This window comes from Lygodium microphyllum, chromosome 8 (genome assembly GCF_053477565.2).
Source record: "Lygodium microphyllum isolate KBCC chromosome 8, Lygodium_microphyllum_v1.1.10, whole genome shotgun sequence".
Lineage (NCBI taxonomy): Eukaryota > Viridiplantae > Streptophyta > Polypodiopsida > Schizaeales > Lygodiaceae > Lygodium > Lygodium microphyllum.
In genome coordinates this window covers 122,266,282-122,289,885 of record NC_141142.1, presented here as the reverse complement: position 1 = coordinate 122,289,885, position 23,604 = coordinate 122,266,282, and the positions used below count along the sequence as shown (strand labels likewise).

The following is a 23,604-nucleotide window of genomic DNA, read 5'->3' as shown; positions in this document are numbered from 1 at the left end:
GATCAGCCTCTAAGCCTCTCTCCCTCTCAGCATTCAGTCCTGTCCTGGCTTTATTGGCGAGAGCTAAGACACTTTGGACTTCGAGCATTTCTATGTCTTGTCTCAACTTTTGAGCTATTTGCTCTCGATTGTAGGCGTCCATGCTTTGCAATGCTTCCCTTGCCAACCTTCTCTCCTCCTCTAGATCGACTAAGATGTCATTGACTGGTCTATGACCATGATGCTCCATTTTGGTTTGCAAGTCATACCGGGTCATCAGTTGTGCAATTGGGAATTTTCCCAAGTCAAGCTCGCCATTTTTTGGGTTGGCACTAGTTCTTGACATATTGCTGACTTCTTGAGCAACTAGGGCATCAAACACATTGATCAAGTTGGCTAGAGTTGTGTCCCTAATCATGTCTGTTGTTGTTGCTCCCTAACTACCTTGATGATTCAAGTCTCTCAATCTTTGGTGGTTGGGGTCATTGGCCACTGTCCAATGTTGTCTGGGGGGGTCTCCTCTTACTAGTGGGTTTGTTCAGGTTATCTTATCTTGGATGAGTTCCTTGTTATTTAAAGCAATCCTCAATTTTGCAGGCACTCAGATGCTAGTGGTGTGCTCTTCAAGATGCGTTGTGTGAAATCAAGCTTTGAGCTTCTTCTTCTTTTTTGTGCACGTCAAATGTTTAATTGATGCAGTGCACAAATCCAATTTAAACAATACAGTGTAGCATACACTTTCTTGATTCTTTCATGTGTTTAACAACCACTCTACTTGGTTTGTTCTAGTCTCTATAGCATCCCAGACATGTGGTTCGAGGGGTAGCAGATCTAGTTGATTAGTCCGAGTCTCTACCAGGATACACGAGGGATAAATTAGTAGTAATAAGGAGACATCACCTGCGTGTAAGAAATATATGAAAATAACCCTTATCTACCCCTATTTATGGGATCTTACCTTATAAAATGTACCTTCCTTCTCTTAAATAACCCCCCTCCCTTTCACGTGGTACCATACAGTAAACCCTAGTGGATCCCCCGAGTCAGGATGATATAAGGCTGAGGGGGTCAATGTGTTAGAAGTCTGAAACAGAGACAGAGAGGGTTGGACTCAACAGTGTAGAGCAATGAGCTCTCACACATTCTTTTTTATTCTTCCATTCCACACATCATTAAAGAGAATAGTTACAACTTAAGGTCTAGGACCATTCACACCAAACAGCTAAGTCCTAACCACCAACTTATTTAATGTCTGCATCATGTAGTACAGTTGGACAACTCTAGTATCGGGTATGGTCATACCAAAGATAGTAGATCGTTCTTGAAGTCTTAACACTCCCCCTCAAGCTCAAGACAACATCTGTACACCAAGCAGCTGTCTAAAAACATTGAACTTATCTTTACCCAAGGACTTGGTAAAGATATCTGCAACCTGCTCATCAGTCTTTACATGCAAGAGATCAAGTCGTCCTACAAGAACCATCTCTCTGATGAAATGGTAGTGTACCTCTATGTGTTTCATTCTGGCATGATATACTGGATTCATGGCCAAGAGTACACTACTCAGATTATCGCATAGTAACTTCACTGGAGCATCTACTTGTATGTCCAAATCAGCCATAAGCTTGAGCAGCCATGAAATCTCGCATGCTGCCAATGCAGCACCCCTGTACTCTGCCTCAGTACTCAACAAAGCAACCATAGGTTGCTTCTTCTTGCTCCAGCTAATCACGTCGCTACCAAATCCAAAAGCATATCCACTCGTAGATCTATGGTCATATGAGCATCCTGCCCAATCTACATCCGTGTATCCAATGAGTTTCAAGGGCTTATCTCTGAGCCCATACTCTACAGTGGACTTAACATATCTCATAATGCGTCTAAATGCATCCAAGTGCGGCTTTCTGGGCTTCTGCATAAAGTGGCTTATGAGCCCTACAACATAGCTCAAGTCAGGCCTAGTGATGGTCAAGTAAATCAAACTACCAACCATTTTCCTATACATAGTCACATCCTCTACTTCAGCTCTAGTGCTCATGTCTAGCTTGACATTCTAATCAAGAGGTGTATCCAATGGTTTGCATTCATCCATGCCATACTTCTTCAGCATTTCCATGGCATAGTGCTTCTACATCAGCCATAAACCATTTTCAGCTGGAACTACCTCAATGCCCAAGAAATACTTCAGCTCTCCTAGGTCCTTTATGTCAAATTCAGATTTCAACATCTTCATTACATGCTGTATGCCCAAGTCATCATCACCAGTGATTATCAAATCATCAACATATATGACCAACACTACCAAGCCACTGTCAGTCTTCTTTGTAAATAGGCTCTGATCAGCCCTACCAATAGCAAATCCCAATCTCTGCAAGTAGTTACGGATCCTAGCATGCCAAGCTCTTGGAGCCTGCTTCAGTCTGTACAATGCCTTTTTCAGCCTACATACATAATGCTGAAAATCAGGGTGAAGATACCCTTCTGCTGAACCATATAGACATCCTCTGCTAAGTCACCATTAAGAAAGGCATTCTTCACGTCCATCTGCTCTGCAATTTCTAGCCTCTAGCAGCAGCCAAAGCAATCAGGTGCGTATGGTTGCCATCTTGGAAACAGGGATGAATGTTTCCTCATAATCAAGTCCATACTATTGGGCATAACCATTTGCGACCAGCCTAGCTTTGTATCTCTCCACACTACCATCTGAGTTGCATTTGATTTTGTAGACCCATTTGCAGCCAATGTTCTTTTTTCCTTCAAGCAGTGGCACAAGATCCCATGTCTTATTTTCAGCCAAGACATTCATTTCTTCGTCCATAGCTGCACACAAGTTTTCATCTTTCAATGCTTCAGCATATGTACCTGGTTCTTTGATCTCCATCACTTTTGTCATGTAAGCATAATGCTTTGTAGAGAGTGTAGTGAGCTTACCTCCATGCTCGATTGAGTTGCCTCCTCCCTCAAGCACTCCAGTAGCTCCACGATCCAAGGTGCAAGCTCAAGCAAGCTCGATCCTCAAGCTCCAAGCTCCATGCTCCATTGCCACGCATGAGATGAGAGAAGATAAGAGAAGAAGAAAAAGAGAGGAGAAGATGGAGAGCTTTTTCACCATGGTCTCTCACCCTCACACACTCACTCCCTCACCCCTTCACACTCCCTATCTCAAGCACAAGCTCAAGCAAGCAAGAACAAGAAGAAGAATAAGAGAAGAGGAGAGCTAGTTTTGGCCACACACAAGAATGAGCATCTTCACTTACTTTTTTCCTTTTATACAAAACCCTAACCCTAATCCCCTTTGGACACCCATCGCTTTTTACATGACCGGCCATCTTAGCCTAGGTCCTATTTTCCTATTTCCTTCCTATTTGCATTGTGCCTTCACCCATGCCCATCTACATTTACAAATTGCACAGGAGGGATCCTGGAGCTCTTTTACAAGGATTTAGAGTACGATGTTATATTTAAAATGTGCCTTTCCTCTTTTGCACTTGCCTTGAACTTTTAAAGTTGTCCTTGTGCTTTTGGCATTTTTTCCTCCCATTTCTTCAACTAGAGCCACCTTTTTCCACTTTTCCTTGCAACTTTTCAACTTTCTTTTTGCTTTCTTTGCATTGGGGTTAACACAAATCCTTTTTCTCAATGTTTGCTAGTCGTACCCCCTTTGTCTTAATAGGCTTCACCTATTTCTTTTACACCAAGACATTGTAGCATTGTTTCTGGCATATGGCAAAGTTATGTGCACCCTCAAGCTTCTTGATATACAAAAAATTGTTGCTATCACTGCTGCCAGCCATGATTACACCCAAAGATGACTCAAAGGTCAACAAAGTCAAGCCCAATCTATCACAAAAATGACCAAGAAGAGATACAAGTGTCAACCAGCAAGATATTTCCAAAGTCTTTGATTCAGTACACTGACTACTAATTATATTCCGATATAGCCATAGCATATGGGCTATAGAAATGACCAAGAAGAGATACAAGTGTCAACTAGCAAGATATTTCCAAAGTCTTTGATTCAGTACACTGACTACTAATTATTTTCCAATATATCCATGGAGTATGGGCTATGTTGCATACATTAATGCATTACCAAATAGTGTTTGACAGCTCTATGGATAACCTTTCTACATATGAGACATGTTGTTCATAGTGTACAACATCAAAATGTCTGAGGCACAAAGCATGTGCAATCACTATCCAAGTATATGCCAATGATTCAATGCCAAATCAATACCCGAAGACATCAATGGGAAGTGTAAATCTGTACCAAATGCTCTCCCAGATATGGTACTAGATGAGTGTCTACTATAGCAAATGGCACACAATGTCAATCAAGAATGAGCTTCGATCACTACTCAAATGCATGCCAAATTCATGACAAAGCATATGACATCAACCACAAGTATCAATGTATCAACCCAAGTAGTCAAGAAGCACCCAAGAAGTAATAGGCATAGCATAAGCCCTGTAAAGCACGTTCATCCTTGAGTATTATAGCACATAAATCTATGTCCAAAATAAGGAAATGAACTACTTGAATCAGCCCAAAGTCATCCCATAGCATAGGCATAACATCCCCAAAGTATCAAGCATCAACCATAGCCATTCGGGCATCAAATGAGCATAACCAAGTAGCATAAATCATCAAGAAAGGGGGTTGCCATATTTTACATAGCCTATAGACTATTCTTCACAATCCTGAACTAAAGATATGGTGGTCAATCTCAATGCCAAGTGCAATGGTCGATAATAGGGTTCATTGCCACTAACCAAGGGTGTAACCAAGGAGCATAAGCTGTCGTTGAGCTAGAGTAGAAGTGGGAGAGGATTGATCTAAGAAAGAAAAAAAAGGTATGGGCAAGTGGCATGAATTTGTGCCTTTGTTGTTCTTAGGGCTGGGCAGCAGCAACAAGTGATGGCTCATAAGCCTCAATCAAGGATATAAGAAGGCTAAGATAAGCCAACAAGTCCCCATTGCAAGTGAAGGGAAAAAGGGCTGCCAATCTTCATGTGCAGATTGAGGTGATATTTCCCAATAAATTAAGCTAAAAGCTTAATGTCCTGATCTCAACACAAGATCAAGGAAGCCCTGCAAAGCACCCACAATGTTGGGGAACTCCTAGTCTAGCTTTGATACTAGTTTGAAGTGCAAGATACACGAGTGGGCTCCAGTGTGGTTCAATGGAGATCCAAGTTTTAAAGAGTGAAGAGAAAACATAGCATGTGTGGCTACAATTAGCCGTATTGCTTTAGGTTTTTTCATATAGATATATTAAACATGGTACAAGAACCTGAAGGGTACATTAACACCAATACATGGGTGCAGGCACACGGTGGCCCTTTATTCCCAACACCCCTCACCAAGGCTCAATTCATGCTACACTTGTGAGGACAAGATGAGTTCCAAATCCACTTGAGGAAACTTAAACCTATAGCCCTAAAGAGTCAAAGTGCACGTCACACTGAAGAGTTACAACTCCATCTAAGGAAACTATAAATGTAAAACCCTAAAGAGTTAAGGAGCACATCAAACTTAGGCTTTTAAAGCATTGAGTTAAGATCAATTTTTCTAAGGCAATCAAATTTTAAGATATAGGATTGCACACATAGTTGCATACTAGGTTTATTTTACTTAAGAGTTGCACCACCGAATCTTGTTGTCACGGCATACACGGTAGGAGCCATGTTATGTTGGAGAGAGAGTTGTATGTGACAACTATCTTGTGAAATTTAAAGAGTGAATTCAAAAATTGAAATTTCTTTCTTGATGATTGAATCATCACTATTTGTTTTAGAATGCAAAAAAGTTTGATTGAGCATAAATGGACAATTGATTAATATTGGTTACATTAAGCACATTATTTTGGAAAAGGAGAAAGCTTTCTTGAGAATGAGGCACTACTAGGGTTTTAATAATACTAAATGAAATTGAAGAAAAACTCTACAACTAGGGCAGATAAAACTAAGGACACCCATGACACTAAAAGGAATCCAATGTGCAAAAGAGTAAAGCCAAAACCACTAAGAACAAATCTCAAAAACTTCAAAGAATAACAAGTTGAATGATGCATCGATCAACTTCATCTTAGGTTGAGAAAAACACTTGCGAAGCTTTTTCAAGTTCCTTCATGAGGATACGCAACAATGGAGAAGGAGACACAATTGAAAGACATGGATGAGGAGTTAAGAGTGGCACTAAAAAGCATTCGGGCTGCTATTAACAAGGATGTTAGTGAGGTATCATCAATAGGAATGGAGGACCAATATAGCACTTTGGCTATAAAAAGCACAAACATGTTACATAATCAGATGGACTTGACCGTAGCCACTCTACACTAGAAGGAAGTTATGTAATGAGAGATCAATTATATAAAGAGTTTGCTACACAATGCAAATATCATAGGATCTTCTACTAACTCGATCACCAACTTAGTATGATGAGGATTATTAGATAGTTCATACACCCTCCACATTATAAGTGACCAACTCTCTATTGACAGGGATTGGCATCATACTTGGGATAAAGTAAAGATTCCCTTGCTAATTCCCGTGGTGACCAAGGGAATTTTCGCTCTAAACTTGTCTATTTGCTTGGTCACTAAGCAAATAGAAAAGTATAGAGCAAGGAATGACCCCTACAACTTGATAGTGCAATTTGAGTAGGTGTGAGAGATGCATAATCCCACCTATGATGACAAGAAGGCTCATGCTTTTGGACTTTTCTTGAGAGAAAAAGGAAATATATGGTTTACATTGGCTCGATGCTAAAATGAGAATACATGCTTTTCTAACCTCAAGGACTTAGTCATCATGTAATTTGTAGAAGCTACATATGGGGACAACCTCATCGTATGGATTATGAACCTATAATAACAAGAGGAAAAGAGTATGGGGGAATGTAACCCCAAGGTCTAGAGGTTGTACAAGCAAACCCCTCTTGTAGAGAGCCCAAATGCCAATGCTATCACAAAAGAATTTGTGAAAGGAATTAGACATGAGTACATCTATGAAGCCATGCCAGTAATTTGACACTAGACAGGTATGACCTAAACATAGTCTTGGATGAGGCCATGTGCATCGATGACTTGTATAGAGAAACTAAGACAAAAAGGATAGGCCTAGAAGCCATGCTACATCAACAAGAACTAGCTCAAAGCTTAATGTAGTGCAAGACCTCCTCACAGTATTCACCTCAAATATAATGAAATTGGGAAACAAAATCCATATTTCAAGGCTAAGAATGTGTACAAAGGCATAGCCTATGGGCAACTAGTAGTAGTCTCCCTCTCTCCAACAAGATGCAATGTGAATGTACTGAATGGATTGGATGGAGGAGATGCAACCTATACATAGGCAATGATAATACATCAAAATAATAAAGTCATCCAACATCATTAAAGGCCAATAAAAGAAGTCATTTAGCATCAGTAGTAGAGGCCAATAAAATAGGTTAGCCAGCTAATAAAGTGTCTTGACCTCAGAAATCCAATGCACTCTAACAATGAGCATGTACAACCATGATACGTACATTAGTATTAACATCCTCTCTCAAATCACAGGTGAATAGTTGAATATCAATGCCTATCATGAACTTGATCTACAAAAAGCACTACCATGAGCATGGATTCTTAGCCTTCGGCATGATCATCTATGTGTCCCCTCATGTGGGAACAAATTAGGAGAAAAAGCCACCCTCTATCACACCTCCCATCGTGAACTTGAAAGGGATACCAGCTCTACGATTTTAATCTTCCCCATCGGTGTCTATAAGAAAGCCATGCTTAAGGTTCAATGCACCTACTTATGGATGAGGCTCAAATGCCCCACCACCACCACCCACACAAGCTCCACCTCTGGCAATGGAGAGCCATGAGGGATAACGATACCATTAGGGCTAGAAGAATTGACTTTGGGGCTACCATGGCCTTTGTAACACTGCCAAAATCGGAGTCAAAATCCAAGGGCAATGAAGAATCAAAGGATTCATGTCCCTTCTCCTCCTCCTCTTACCTTAGTGCCACTAGATTCTTGGAATCCTTGTTGTAGAGATGCTTGTTTTTTCCATAGGGGTAGCATTGACCCTTGTTCTTCTTGTGCATCTCACCTCTCTCTAAAGCAACCAAAGTACTTAAAGCACCCAAAGGATAGCCACAAAAACAAGATGGAAACCTCTCCTATAATTGTAAGGTAGACTCATGCTCAAATACCATCAATGTCATATGTTAAAAACCAAGGGGTGAATTCGATGTCATATAGCATCGATGTCATATGTTAAAAACTAAGGGGTGAATTCGATGTGTGAGCTCATATGGAATGCACATTTTGAAATAATATACCAAAGTTTCTTTTGCACAAACCAACCTCTCATCACCACACTCCATCTTAGATAGTCAAGGCCTTTCATATTGTCACCATTGTTGCAACATGGAGGAGCCATGTAGACAATATGCAAAGAATATAGAAGGGGGTTGTAGAGAGAATATCTGGGGTACTAATGGTTAATATGCCTAGTACCAAGAGTTCAATAGCTTAAGTAAGAAAAACTAGCTCAACTTAAAGACAAAATAGAGGAATAGAATGTGACATGAGTGCACTGAACAAAGGCATGGCAATCAATACATGTAAACCTTCCCTTCAGTGTAAAAATCAACCCAAAAACACAGAAACTAAGGTAAAATGTAAGTTGTCAAATTTTGATGCCTACATAAAAATTCAAAGTCAAACAAATGGTAGAAAGGTCAACAACGGAATCAAAACAATGGCCAAGAAAATCAAAACACATGTTATAGTAGTAAAAATGTAGGGTCCATCATCCAAAAATGTAGTTAAATAGGTTGCCCAGCAATTATGTGCTGGCACCTAACTATCAAATAAGGTACCCAAGCCATCCAGATCACGATGAAGTAGCAAAACCACACAGGTTTGCAGTAGTCATGAAGAGTTATCAAACCTAAAATAGTAGTAAAAAACAAAGGGCAATTGCAGCATCAAGTTGCTTGGCCTCTGATACCAAGTTAGAATGTATGGACCAATGGAAGCTAAGAGATAGAGTTGTTATAAACATAAAGAACTAAACAAAAGAACAAGAACACATGAACTCAAAGATAAAGAACTCAAGAAAAAAATTCCATATATCAAGGCACAAGAGTGTGTACAAAAATACGAGTTATGGGCAACCAGTGAAGTTCTCCCAATCTCCCTCTCTCTAGTAGGATACGGTATGCATGTATCAGATACATGATATGGAGGAGAGGTAGTAATACATCAAATATAGGTGAACCAAATAGTGGTAGCCCAAATTCTAATAGCTTATAGTAAAGATGTTATTACAAATGAGTAAGTTAGTTACACTATGTTGGCATTCACCTTAACAAAGTTAGGAATGATAGTTTTAAAAATGTGATTCCATATTTAAATAAGATGTTTATTTAGAGTGGAAACATAATATAGGAGGTTCATATAGATTATTAGATATGAGGGTTATGTCCATGATGTGATAGATGGTTAATGAGGGTGGTTATACACAGCCTTGGGCAGCTGGGGTTATGTGCAAGTTGTCCATTGATCTGGTTACACACTAAACTGCGCCCAAATGTTTCACCAAAAGAGGCTTGGCCCATTGGTAATGAGATTGACGTGTGTGGGGATTGGTGGGGTTTCAATTCCTATTAGTCGTGCAACACCCTTTTTAAATAAATGTGTTGTCGCCTTGTGCATTGGGCATAGCCGAATTTTAGAACAAGGGAGATCCCCCCTAGAAGTGTCCGTCAACCGCAAAAACAAGTCCACTGACCTTTTGACACGTGCAACAGACGTCTCTTTTTCCACTTCCTATTCGGTGTGTAACCAACCTCAGTGAATAGTGAGTAGTGAGTGAGTGAGCGAGTGCGTGGTAAGTAGTGAGTAGTGGGTAGTGGGTAGTGAAGAGCAGTTAGTAGCAACCAAAAATGCTCCCTTAAGTCTCTCTAGCAACCTCCGCCTATATGCCCAATGTCTCCATCCACCTTCTATACAAGTTTGAGGGTCTAGGTCTAAGTATCAGTATCGAGTCCTATCACAATGAGCCACAACTTCGATCCTTTGTCGAGCATCTTGTGAACTCTAACTGATTCAGATCCTCTCACCCAAGTCTGACTGATCCAAATCCTCTAGCCTAAATCTGCCATCCATCTCTATTGAAAAAGTAAACACTCTCTCTCCAATGGTACCTTGCGTTTTCTGTGAACACTCGCCACCTACTCTAACAGTTCCATATCTAGTCTCCATAATCTTCTTAATTCCAGCCTCACAAACATAAGCAATACCGTCACTTTTAAGGCTACAATGAGTGCAGAGACTCACGGGATTCCTCCAAAGGGGTGCAGAGACCCATGGAATTCACCACAGCAACAGACTGATCTGAATTGTTTCTCTACCCTTTTATTTCTTGGAAAAACAACCGCAAACTTGTTCTGTTCCATATACTCATTCCCATGAATAGTAACACATGAACTTTGCTGATTAATTCAATCTGTGCCATGAAGGGATTGCCAAATGTCACGTGCTGATTACCTGAACCTATGGGATGAAGGAATTGCAGATATCTGTCTACCATACATACCTGACAAGCAAAAACTTTTCAAGCTGCATCCTGTATACCACATAACACATTACTGAAGTCTAGACTGATTAAAAGTTCAAAGACTGGCTGAACGAAGTGTTATTTATCCATTACCATGGCCTGTCAAGTGGCTAAGTACAGTCCGCATATTGGTGTCTAATGTAATTTACACATGCTCCATGTGCGAAAATGAGGAGTGCAATTTTCTCAATGAACAATAAAAATGGGAAAGTGGCATAATCCTCATCCTGACAAAGATATGCTGAATGAAGCTCACTATGCTATGTTTTTGTTTTGACTTCTTTAAATAATATCTCAGTTGCAAATACAATACAATGGGCTTAGATTCCTCCATTTTGTCTGTACAGATAACCCCCAATAGTTGCTATGCCCATTCAAACTAGTTCTTTTTCCTTATCTGCTTGTTCAATTTCCCTCATTTGACCAACTCTTTCTTCAATCTCACGAACAAGCTCCTCCCTCCGTAGCTCTTCTCGAGCCTCCACCTCCTCCTCTTCTTCCTGGCAACATGTAAGCTTCAGTATGTTATCACCTTTGCAATGAAGAAAATGCAGGTATCCATATGAGATGCTATAGAATTAATGTATCAACTGTACTTTAGTTTAGTGCAATTAGTTACTACCAGCCTATAAATCCAATTTCCACTCCCATCACCACCAGCTCCTCTGTAGAAGTCGCTATCATAGAATGGATCCTGGAATCTTTCCCATTTTAGAACAAATCTGTTTGCAATGAATGATCAAAATTCAGGAAATCCAGACAAGATAGAGAGGACTCACTTTCATCGAACAAAACACACAACATCCCCAGCAGAAAAAGAGGCAATAGGCCAGATCTACACAATCAACCAAAGTTGCACATGGGCATGAATGCTGCTTGATTAAGCAGGCAACCGAGATACCAACCAGACTTATGACAGGTGAAACATTGCGAGAAACTCACAAACATTTTTTATGGTGATATCATCAGGCATCCAGGTATTGACCACTTTGATGTACGCTCCTTGAACCTCCGGGTCAGCAGCAAGTGAAAACAAGGGCAAGACTGCTGCAGGAGCCACAGTGCTAACCCTCTTGGCTCCTGGGTTATGTGTCCTGATCTGATGCAGAAACCATTTGTTAAATCAAGTCAAAGTAACACAATTTTTAATCTTCTGCATGCAAGTAGGATTCAATTGAACGAAGGGCATAGCTGTGTGTCTAATTAAATTTAAGCATTTGTGAACAAGCAAAGTACAGAAAAACAAGCGAAAAAGATTACAATGCTTCCAAAGGACTAAAAACGGTGTTTAATCAAGGAGAATATATGAAAAATAAGCATGTGTATGCTGACAATGCCAAAATATATGAGATGTAGTCTCATTGGGTGCCTGACAACAATGAAAGGTACTTGGTGCAATCCCCCTCAAAGCAAGTGTGGAACCCAAAGGAAGAACACCAAGCATACTTCTCCATATAAGAACAGCTTCAAACTCTTTTTGGCCATTTGCAGAGGAAATCTGGACTGCCAAACTTGATTGGCACAATCTGCAATCCAAAGTTCAGGCTGCAGCTGACTATATATTCTCTTGGCTAACATATCATGGAGCGTAAAGCTCCTGTCACAATGCATGATGCTCCAATCCTTTTAAGTCTATGCCACTGGTCCATGGGTAGCACAAACTTAAATGGTTCAATCATTTTTTGAATCAATTCTCCACTATAAAATTAGCATAGCATAGATTCTCAGACTGCAGAAAAGTCATTACCATGCCTGTGCACTGAGAAAATCAAACAAAATAAAAATTTCTTTCACTGCCAAAAATAAGCTTTTCAGATTTCTAGCTTCCAAAATAGAAATGGTCCACAAATGAATCCCTTAACATAACATATGATCCAATCCTTGGCATGTTAGTATCTGATCCCTAAATGCATTGGTCCATGGACTTGCGCACATGGCCACAAACATACTAGTCTATGACTGCAATCCTTTGGAGAAATTCTGAAGCAAAGCAAATTTTTGGGCCAAAACATGATAATGAATGTTGAGCACATTCAATCCTCCATGTGACTTGGGAGAGCAGACCTTATGCATCTTCGAGTTCCATAAGTATTGCATAGAGTTGGTATGCCCGTACCCATGGACATAAAAGAGTTTATCTCAATTGCCACTTACATTATTGAAGGCAAAAAGAATTGTGTGTAAGCCAGTATGATTATCAAACTATTTGCAGCATGACATGAAATGACCAACTGGAAAACTTCCAATAATAAAATTTTGATTTTACCTTGTTCAAAATCCAAGCTATTAAGGAAAACATTGAAGGATCTTCTCATCAAACGTTCAAAGGCTTTGTCAGGCATCTGTTTCACCAACAGTGGAGCCTCATGTGACAGGAACTTCATAGAGCACTAGTTGGAGGGTCAGTGGATTTTCTTATGCTACAGGAGCATCACCTCTCCAAAGAGAGGATATCCTAGTATAGTGGGAACTTTGAAGTTGTTGCCAGGGCAAAAGCTTCAGCTATTGGGTACTCCAGCGGAGATTTAGGAAGGGGTCTGCATTTAGATAGGTGAGCAATGGCTACATTCAATTCAGGAGTGGGACATTTCAGTCTCAAGGAGGACCTTATGAGCATCCGTGACAAAGCAACAGGAGATTCACAGGACGAGGGCCTAGGTCGCAGAGACACCATCACAAAATGCAGGATCCCCATGAAACACGTCCTGAAACTGGTCCATTTCAATGTGACCACCTGCCATAGGGATGTGACAGGAGGGGATGTGTTGGATGGCAGTAGGGAACACCATGTGGTAGGATGTTGAGTCAAACCAAACCTCATACCTGGACCACATGGACACTATCCCAAAAGCGACACATTTCCCTGCACCACTGTCATGACCTGCTTTGCTCCGTGCACCATCACCCTGCTCTGTGCGGCTGCTAGCATCTCCGCCCGCCACCAAGCCATCTTGGCCACCTCTACCAATCTCTGCACACTGCACAGTGCAGACTCTACAACCGCCACCTACCTCTAGACTCTACAGACCCTATGCCCAGCTGTGCATGCCTCTGATCTCTGCAGACTTTGTGCCCAGGTCCTATTAGCAGATGGTACATCTCATGGGTTAGAGTCTGCATTTCAGTGGGCATTTCTCATTTTATGCCAGAGTGGGATGAGGCTGGCTGTCCTGATTTCAGGTGCCAGTTCTCAGCTGGCCAACTGGTATTTTGGGCCCATAAGTAGGTTGCCTCCTCCTCACTCACTCACTTCTGTTACATCCTGGAGGACAGAGGGAGACTGCCCCCACTTCCAGTGACTCGGAGCCTGAGCTTTGTACTCTCTTGTGCCTTGGTATATGGATTCTGTCTCCAAGCATATTCTTCTTGAATCCTTTTGTTATATGCGAGTCTATCAGAGCAGTTTCTCATGCGTCCATTGCTGCTCCCTACTCTGGCATGGTATCAAATGTCCGTGTTAGTGTTCATGGTACTGTTTTCTGCTGCAGGTCTGAGTTTTCTTCATTTTGATGTTGCATTTGCCTCCGATTGACTGCAGCACACTGTTCCCAAGGCTGGGTAACTTCTCTGTCTGCCGATTCAAGCTCTTTCCTGGCCTGCCCAACCCACGTTTACAGGTCTGCACCTTGTGTTTGACCAGGAACCCCTGTGTTTTCTGTTTCTGTCCCTCTTGCAGGGTTGGGCAATTTTCCTTCTTGTTGCATGACTGCTTTCCCAGGTTGCAAACTCTGTGTTCACCTCCCTGCAGGCTGCACCATGATTTGTCAACTGCCCATGATAATCTCTTCCTGTCATGAACTGTTAGTCCGCATGTTTCCCTGTTTTCAACTGTCGTGTTGCAGGCTGACATATGCATGACTTACTTCTGTACACTGCTAGCACTCTTGGACTTGTGGTCCTTAGGCTGAAGTCTTGACACCCCTCTCTCTCTCTCACCCTCTTCTTTATTTCATCTTCTCTACCTCTCCTCTTCAATGGCACCTGCTTCTAGTTCTACAGATGATAAGCTATGATATAAGATTGGTCTGTGTAGAAGTGCCTATGGTATGTTGTTTCAGGAGCCATCGTGCATCCCCAAATTCCAGATCTTGTGAAAGGTGAGAGAATGCACAGAGATCGAAACTCAAACTCAGCTGAGAGCACAGTTGACAGTGAAGAGTGTGTGTGTGTGTGTGTGTGTGTGTTAGCACAACACCCAACACAATAATCTCAAGAGTGTAAGATGCAAGTACAAAGTACAACCCTTAAACCTTAGGGTTGCAAGAGTGTGTTCACATCCGAAAGGTGTAAAACATGATAAGTGCCCAAACTATGTAACATAGGCACATAAAATAAAAGGAAATAAATCTAGGGGGAAAAACCTCTCATAAGGAGAGTAAAAAGTGTCCCAATGTCCTACCGAGGATCACCAACACTTCTCTGTGAGCGTAGGTGTGAGTCAACCCAACAAACCCCCCTAGAGTGAAGAGTGATCAATATACAAGGGTCATTCACCAAAGGAGATCAAATTTAAAGCATTACGAATGCTTCAAATTTGTAACGAGGAAGAGCTTTGGTGAAAATGTCTGCCACATTACTGGTGGTAGGATAGTAGACAAGGTTGATATCACCTGCATGTAGCCACTCTCTGACAAAGTGATAGTGGATCTCGATGTGTTTCGTGTGTGCATGAAACACTAGATTCCGTGCCACTACAATGGCACTCTGACTGTCAGTGAACAAAGGAGCAGACTCCGTGACATATACATCCAAATCAACCAACAAGCATCTAAGCCATACACATTCAACTGTAGTAGTGAAAGTTGCCTTGTATTCAGCTTCACATGACGATATGGCAATAGTGGATTGTTTCTTGCTAAGCCAAGAGATACACAATGAGCCAAGAAAAAAACAATTACCACTAGTGGAGTGACAAGAATCATAATTACCAGCCCAATCAGAATCACTGTAAACATGTAGGTGCAATGGTTCCCCCTCGACATAAAGCAAGCCAAGAGTCCTAATACCCTACAAGTAATGGAAAAAATACTTGGTAGCTTGCCAATGTAACATGCATAGCTAATGCATATACCTACTCAGGGCTGAAACTGCAAACTGAATGTCTGGCCTTGTGTTGCATAAGCAAATGAGACATCCAACTACTGGAGCATATGTATGGATATCAAACAAGTCACTATCATCATGCAAGAACAGCTTTAGTCCAGGTTCCATTGGTGTACAAACTAGCTTGCAATCCTATAAGCCAAACCTCTCAAGAAGTTTACCAATGTATCTAGATTGTGACAATCCAATGCCTCTAGCATCATGAATGAACTGAATGCCTAAGTTATAGTGCAAAGACCCCAAATATTGCATCTCAAAAGTTTGTTGCAAATTTTTTTAAATGCTGAAATCTGATCAACATGTGTCCCTGTAAGCAAAAGATCATCAACATAAAGGCATATGACTAGCAAGGATCCCTCCTCTTTACATATGTAAAGTATAGACTCTGATGAGTTGTTTATGAACCCTTGGCTAAGTAAAAAGGCATCAATCTTTGCATACCAAGCTCAAGGAGCTTGCTTCAAACCATATAAAGCCTTTTTCATCTTACACACCAAGTGTTCGGATCCCACAACTACAAAACCAACAGGTTGTTGTACATACACTTCTTCTTGAAGTTTCCTGTGTAAAAATGCAGTCTTTATAGCAAGCTAGTGCACAATCCATCCATAATGGGCAGCCAAAGCAACCATAGACCGAATGGTAGTCGTGCGGGATGTAGGAACAAATATCTCCTCATAGTCAATGCCTTTCTTCTGTACATAGCCCTTGGCTACAAGCCTTTGTACCAATGGCTTTCTTTCCAATAGGCAAAGACACTAAATCCCATGTTTCATTCTTTATAATAGAATCAAACTTAGCTTGCATTGTTGCCAACCAATGCACACTATGTTGTGCATCCTTGAAACATTCAGGCTCCTTATCATCAAGTGTATCTAATGCCATAACAAACTCCATGGTGTATGTGCACCATCATGCATACAAGCTTGCCTTCTAGTATGACCAGCAATAGGAGCATCCAAGCAACTATCTTTCATAGTCTACAACTATCATCTAGGCATCTACCTAGCGTCCCGACTGTGTACAAGCTCTTGCTAAATTTCAAATTCAGCATCTTGCTGAATATTTAGATCAACCATGGCTGATTTTCTGCAATACCCAATGGAGCAGCTGGCTGAATATTAAGTTCACTTGTTGAAGCTCTAGCTCTATCACAGAGAGAAATGGGCAGCAACCCTTCAAATACATCATTGGTAGCTTGATATGTATCAAAACCAGCAAGGGATAATTCTGATTTTTCATCAAAAACCACATCCCTACTAATAAATACCTTCTTAGAGATAGGATCATATGATCTATATCCTTTACTCTCACTGTTGTACCCCACAAAAATGCATTTAACAACCTTGTTATTAAACTTCTTTCTGAGTACCTTGGGAATGTGTGCATACGCAAGACACCTAAAGTACGAAAATGTCTAACAAAAGGTTTCTGGCTGTTCCAAGCCTCAAAAGGCATGACATTGCATCTATTCAAAACATGATAAACACACATAGCTACTTCCATCAAAAAACTATGTGGCAAGCTCTTTGCTTTAAGGATATATCTGACCATCTCTATGAGTAACTAATTCTCTCTCTATAACCCCATTCTACAATGGAGTATAAGCAGTAGTGTACTGATGGATAATGCCTTTTTGCTTCAGAAAAGAATTCAACATAGAAGACATGTATTCCCCTCCTCGATCCGAATGGAGAGTTTTAGCCTTGCAACCAAATTGATTTTCAGTAAGTGCTACAAAAGCCAAAAATGCATCATACACTTCTGACTTTTTCACCGATAGTAGACCGAGTAAAAGCGAGTAAAGTCATCAATGAAAGTGGCGAAATAGTAACAACTATCCAATGACTTTGTCTGCGTAGGGCCACATACATCCGAGTGCACAATTTGTAATCTAACAAATGCTCTAAACACAACATCACAAGAAAATAAAAAACGATACATTTTTCCCAAAATGCACCCCTCATATATATACTCAAGAGGTCTCTCCAAGAGAGGTAAACCGTCAAGCATCTGTGTACACTACATAAGAATTAAGTTACGATAGTTTATATGCCCCATGCGAGCATGCCATAACTCTAACTGTCATAGCAGGAGTAAGAGTAGATACTAGATAAACTAACTGATCAATTGAAAAAGCATCCAATTCATATAGCCCATGACATAAAGTGCTAGTCAAAACCAAAGTCATGCGTTCCTTATCTCTGACCATACATCTGTCATCATCAAAGGTTACTTGCAAACCACACCTTGCCAAAGAAGAAGTAGACACCAAATCTTTCTTTATACCTAGCACACACAAGGCATTCTACAACCGGAGAATAGAGCCATCAATGGTTGTCAATACAATCTCCTTAATGCCTTTAACAGGGTATGATGCATTGTTGGCAACGTATAGACTTGCCAACAGGGGCTGCAATAACGGAAAAAAACAAATCCCTGCAGAATGTGATATACTTAGACTCACCACTATCAAAAAACCATGTGCTCATATCCTCAGGAGAGCTAAATGCTCTATCAGCCCAAGAAGAGTCATAATTGCATGTGTAAAAACAATAGTCCTAGTCTGCAACAAAAGACGTGAACTCAATAACGGTGGAAGGTGCATAAAAAACAGACATCCATGACTCCTCCTTGGCTATGCACTTTCTACATCCTGTGATGTAATATCCTCGCTTCTTACAATAATGGAACTTGCCCTTTTTGGCTTATGTGCCCCCCCCCATTTCTTGCTACTCTGTGAAGCACTTGATATCCCAAAGCTCTACAAAGCATTTTTAGCTTGGCTGCCCTTGCCCTTTTGCCTTGCCATAAAAGCCCGCTTAGAGGCTATAACATCCGCACCACTATTCTTTCTTGTCTAGTCTTCCTCTAAGAGTAAATTGACCAACTAAAGGAAAGTAAGTGGTTGTGGGAAAATCCTCATGGTGAGGTTCAAGGCCATATGAAAGGCTAAATATGAGGGCAGCAATAGATTCATAGTAGATATCAACTACACATCTAAGTAATACTCATCTATATTCATAAGCTGCTCATGCAAATCTTGGATTTTATTTAGATGATCCTCTATAGAATCATCCTCATCCATCTTCACAATCTCAAGCTCTTTCTTCAAGAAAGAGATGTGTGTCTCATTCTTTCCAATAAACATATGCTCTAGGGTCAGCAATGCTTCTTATGAAGAAGCTACATATCGAATGTGAGGGATGATAAACCGTTGAACTGCCAATGCAATCAGTGACAAAGCGTGTGCATCCCGTGTGTCCCATGCCTTTCTCTGGGGAAGTGACCAAGCTGGAGGAGGCTGAACAAGCTGAGCAGGCTGAGTTGCCCATTGTCATGTCCTCCTAAGGGAGGTGTAGCAAGAGCCACAACTCCAGGCCTAACTTCTTCACCACTAACATAATCCCAAAGATTCTTTGCAATCAACACATTCTTCATCATAAAAGACCATAGAGAATAGTTGTTGCCATCCAACCTATCCTCCCTGGACACATATGTAAATACATCACCTCCCTGATTTGCCATAGTAAATGTCACTAATCAAGGAGCAAAAGAACAATACTTCAAGCTGGACCAACTTGGAAATCCCAGAATTTCCAGAAATTACAGCAAACACTTTGCTGTAACTAGCAAATTTAATCACACTCTATCAAAAACTGTCTGAAATATATGCTGTCCAACGTGTAGACAGTGCTCAGCAGCACTGAAAATGAAAAAGGCCCAAAATTTCTTGCGCCAAAATGCACAAAATTTGTCAATCTCAGAGATGACAACAAAAGCTCCAAAATTAGACAAAATCTTTGCAGGAAATGTGTCTCAAACACTTGCAAGAGCAAAGAAAAGCTGCTCAAGCACAAGCCCCTTCCAAGAGATGAACTCTGAATTAAAAATTTGAAAAATTGAAAGATTTTTCCTGTTTACCCCTGATAATCCAGAGCTAGGGCAGATTTGGTGAGCACTGGTGGAGCTCGAGCTGGAGGCAAGCGGGCTGTGCAGATGGACAGATCAGTAGCCAAGCAGGAAGCGCAGCTGGAGGTGTTGTGCAAGGAGCCACAGGAAGCTGTTGGGTCTGGCGCAGGGGCGGGTGCCTGTAGTGGCAGATATGCCAGGAGGCAAACTGGAGCAGGAGCACTGGAGGTGGAAGAATGTAGGCGAAAGCGCGACAAGAAGAGGTGCTGCCTGCTCACCAGAGAGCTGGCAGCATTTGGCACAGGGAGAGGCAGACTGGAGTAGGTTGGATGTGCAATCGAGCAAGAGGACTGGCGGACGTAGGCCAGGTGGAGGCAGTGGATGCCTGTCTGGCGGCACTGCAGGCCTGGTGGCAGAGTGGACTGCTGGTGGCAAACAAGCTAGACTGAATGCTGAGGAGCTGGAGCATGGCGGCTCAACTGGCGGAGGGGTATTCTGATACCAAATGTGAGATGTGAGAGAATGCAGAGATCGAAGCTCAAGCTCAGCTGAGAGTAGAGTTGATAGCGAAGAGAGTGTATGTGTGTTTGTGATATCACGACACCCAATACAATAATCTCAAGAGTGTAAGATGCAAGTACAAAGTACAACCCTTAAATTTTAGGGTTGCAAGAGTGTGTTCACACCCAAAAGGTGTAAAACATGATAAGTGTCCAAACTATGTAACATAGGCATAAAATAAAAGGAAATAAATCTGGGGGAAAAACCTCTCGTAGGGAGAGTAAAAAGTGTCCCAGTGTCCTACCAAGGATCACCAACACTCCTCTGTGAGCAAAGGCGTGAGTCAAACCCAACAAATCCTATTCCAAACGATTGAGACCAAGACAACTATGAGAAAGCACTACCTATTTGGGAGATAGATGCTTCCTGTGCCTTTTCCACTCTTCTCAAATGCATTTCTAAAGAGGTCCTTCCAGTTGTTACCTCTCGCAGGATAGCTTCAAATATGTGGAAAAAGCTTCAACTTAAGGAGGCTGCATCGACCATGCAACTTGTGACCCTCTATAGTGATCTCCAAACTATCAAACTCCAGGCAGCAACTGATACGATTTAGTCACTCATTATTCAGGTGACACAAATACAAGATCAACTTTGGCACATGCATTTTGCCCTTCCAAAGGCACATCTTGTGGGGACTATTCTCTACAAGCTTCCTCCATATTTTGATGGTATGGCCGACGCCTTACAAGTTTAGACATTAGCAACACCTATCAGTTTTGAACATGTCTTCCATGCTACTTGAGCATAAGGCTTCTTTGTATTGACAAGAGAGGCTACCACCTCGATATGGTGACCACCACTAGGAGGCTTATCCTACTTCAAAGAGGGGTGACAAGAAGAAGAAGATGAAGGCACAACATTATCATTTTGGCAATAAGGGGCATCTCTAAAAGGATTGCAAGGAACTAGAAGCACTATATAGGGGTGACGGAAAGAAGAAGATGAAGGCACAACATTATCATTATGGCAATAAGGGGCATCTTTGAAAGGATTGCAAGGAACTAGCGGCATTACAAAAGAAGAAGAAGAAAAAAAAAAGGAAGGGTAAGGATTCCTCCAACAAGTCATCATCTTCCTTGTCTTCTAGCTATGACTCTGATTCAAGTCCTCCGACTAGGGCAAGGCCCAAGGCTTTAAACGGCTCAAGTCTGGAGTACGGCCAGAATCTCTCTAGAATGGAGGATGGTCTCTAACTTAACCCAAAGCTCTAGGCAAAGATCAAAATGTCCTAGCCTTTTGACACACATGCATATCTTTCCTCTACACAGCCTATACTGTTTGGTTGTCTAGCCTTTGCCTCCAATTGTGATCAGTGTTTATCTTTATAGAGGCTGTATACAGTGATCAGCTCAAGTACTGCAAGTTAATTCATTGCCCATTTCACTTTCTATCTCAAGCATGTAAGTGCACTTTTCATTTTTAACTTTTCTTTTGTTTTCCATGGTCATATTTTCCAAAGTGAACTATGTAATTCTTCTAAATAGCCAGTGCTTTGTGAACCTGACTGCTGATAAGCTAGAGCATTCCACATCCGAATGTGAGTATCCCATGCCAAGGGGGACTCAAAACTCCAAGCTCATTGAACAATGCTTCCTGGCTGCAACAGCAAATAGGCATGAGCTTATTTGAGGCCAACACTCTAGAATAATTCCTCGACAAGGATGTTCGTGAATAGTACATGTGTACTGCCTGTCTCATTCTTTGCTCTGGAGGCTGATGAGCTCTCATATACATTCTGTCAAATTGGTCAAATCCTGGTAACACTCAAATCTGACACAATGAATCCATATTATGGGAATGGTGACCTGCACCACCCTCCAATAACGTACAAACCATACTAACCTAACAATGCTTCAAATTATAGTTATCTAAGATGTTTAAAAGAGGAATTGCTACAATCTCTTAGCAATTTATATGGGCTAAGTTTTGGATTAGAATTCTCTCAAATCAACTAGTAATTTCTTGTTAATATAACAATACCCGAGTATGTTTCAATTACACAATTGGCGTTTTATATCCGAATTAGGGACCGATCTTCTCAAATCAACTAGCCATTTATCCACAAAATAACAGTACCCAATTATGTTTCAATGAGGGATTGCCCCAGACTACTAGCATTTTATGCGGACTAAGCTTAGAAACCCTCTCCAATCAACTAGTAAGTTATGCAGTAAACAATCAGTAGTGAACAAGGTGATAGAGACAATGAACCGGGGAGAAGGAGGTGGGGGTGGAGACGACTGCTTTCGAGCGCGAAGGGAGCCCTTTGTGGCAGCACGATGTCGCAGCCGATGGAATGACAGTCCCTCCACCTACTGATGCCATCTCGCTCGCTCGCTCTCTCTCTCTCTCTCTCTCTCTCGTGGGTATGGACGCTCGCTTGCCACCTCATTGTGAACCAAGGAGTGCTTTGAAATATAGCCTATAACCAGATAATGTGTGATTTAATTAATAAAAAAAGAATTAAAGTTACAAAAGCACCATGCAATAATACACTTGTCTCACGTGGCTTGCCCTTTTTCTCCTTTTTGTTTTTAGACTGGAATAGATTGATATATATTTAAAAATCTCACAGTTACATCAACATTGGATATAAGTAGCGAGACATTAGCCCTTAAATTCAGCTATTGCATTTAAACTATTCAAGTTCACAGCTCATAATAGCTCATAATAAGTGACTTATTGGACTTTTCTAATTTAGCCAAAGATCCAAAAACCATTGGCTCCTAAATGTGATTTCCTTCCATGACTCCTCTCCCACTGGGCCTGCAAACACCTCATTGCATCTTGCCTCCTATATTGCTTTGAGGGTACAAAGTCAAAATACTTGAAATAGATCAGAATGGTTGTGAAGGCCTAAAATACATGCTTCACTTTGTTCTCAAACATCACCCCAGAACTTGAAGTGCCTAATGAAACACTAAAGTTCAAAATTTGTAGGTTGCCATAGGGTTACATGTATTGATGAATGGTATGCCCCATATGAGCAGTTTATTCATGTTGTGATTTCATCCAATTGTATGTTTGTCTACATGTGATCAAAAGTTTATGTATTGTTGTGGGTACTCTTCCCCTCTTGTGCCCTCCATCTTCCCATCATTCCTCTATCATTGCATTAATTTGTTCATTTGGTATAAGCATGAGAGTGTAGTTGGAGCAACGAGTCAAGGTTGATTGCAAAATTGATTTGTGTTGTCCATGATTGAAAGAGGTGCATGGTGAGAACTAATCTCTCCAATTTAAGTACAACATGTGCTCGAACAAAGGGAGCCATTGAGGCTCAATTCGAGGATTGCCATGGCCTAAATTAGAGTGTTGGGTAGCCATTAAAGGCAGGAGTTAAGATCAATCACTTGATTTTTCAATTGGTCAATTTTCATGAATTGGTTATATTGAACTTATGTTCACATCTATAGTTGTCTGAA

At 41.1% G+C, this 23,604-nt stretch overlaps 1 protein-coding gene across 1 annotated transcript; it reads right to left on the bottom strand.

The window, feature by feature from the left end:
- Positions 1 to 10,784: 10,784 nt before the first annotated feature.
- Positions 10,785 to 22,585, bottom strand: PNSB4 (NDH dependent flow 6). Its single transcript, XM_087683493.1, has 5 exons — positions 22,391 to 22,585; positions 11,546 to 11,702; positions 11,383 to 11,438; positions 11,226 to 11,297; positions 10,785 to 11,103 (listed from the first exon to the last, which is right to left on the bottom strand). Exons 1-5 carry the CDS (start codon positions 22,502 to 22,504, stop codon positions 10,978 to 10,980), a joined length of 525 nt encoding a protein of 174 aa, XP_087539619.1. The 5' UTR covers positions 22,505 to 22,585; the 3' UTR covers positions 10,785 to 10,977.
- Between the last annotated feature and the right edge of the window lie 1,019 nt (positions 22,586 to 23,604).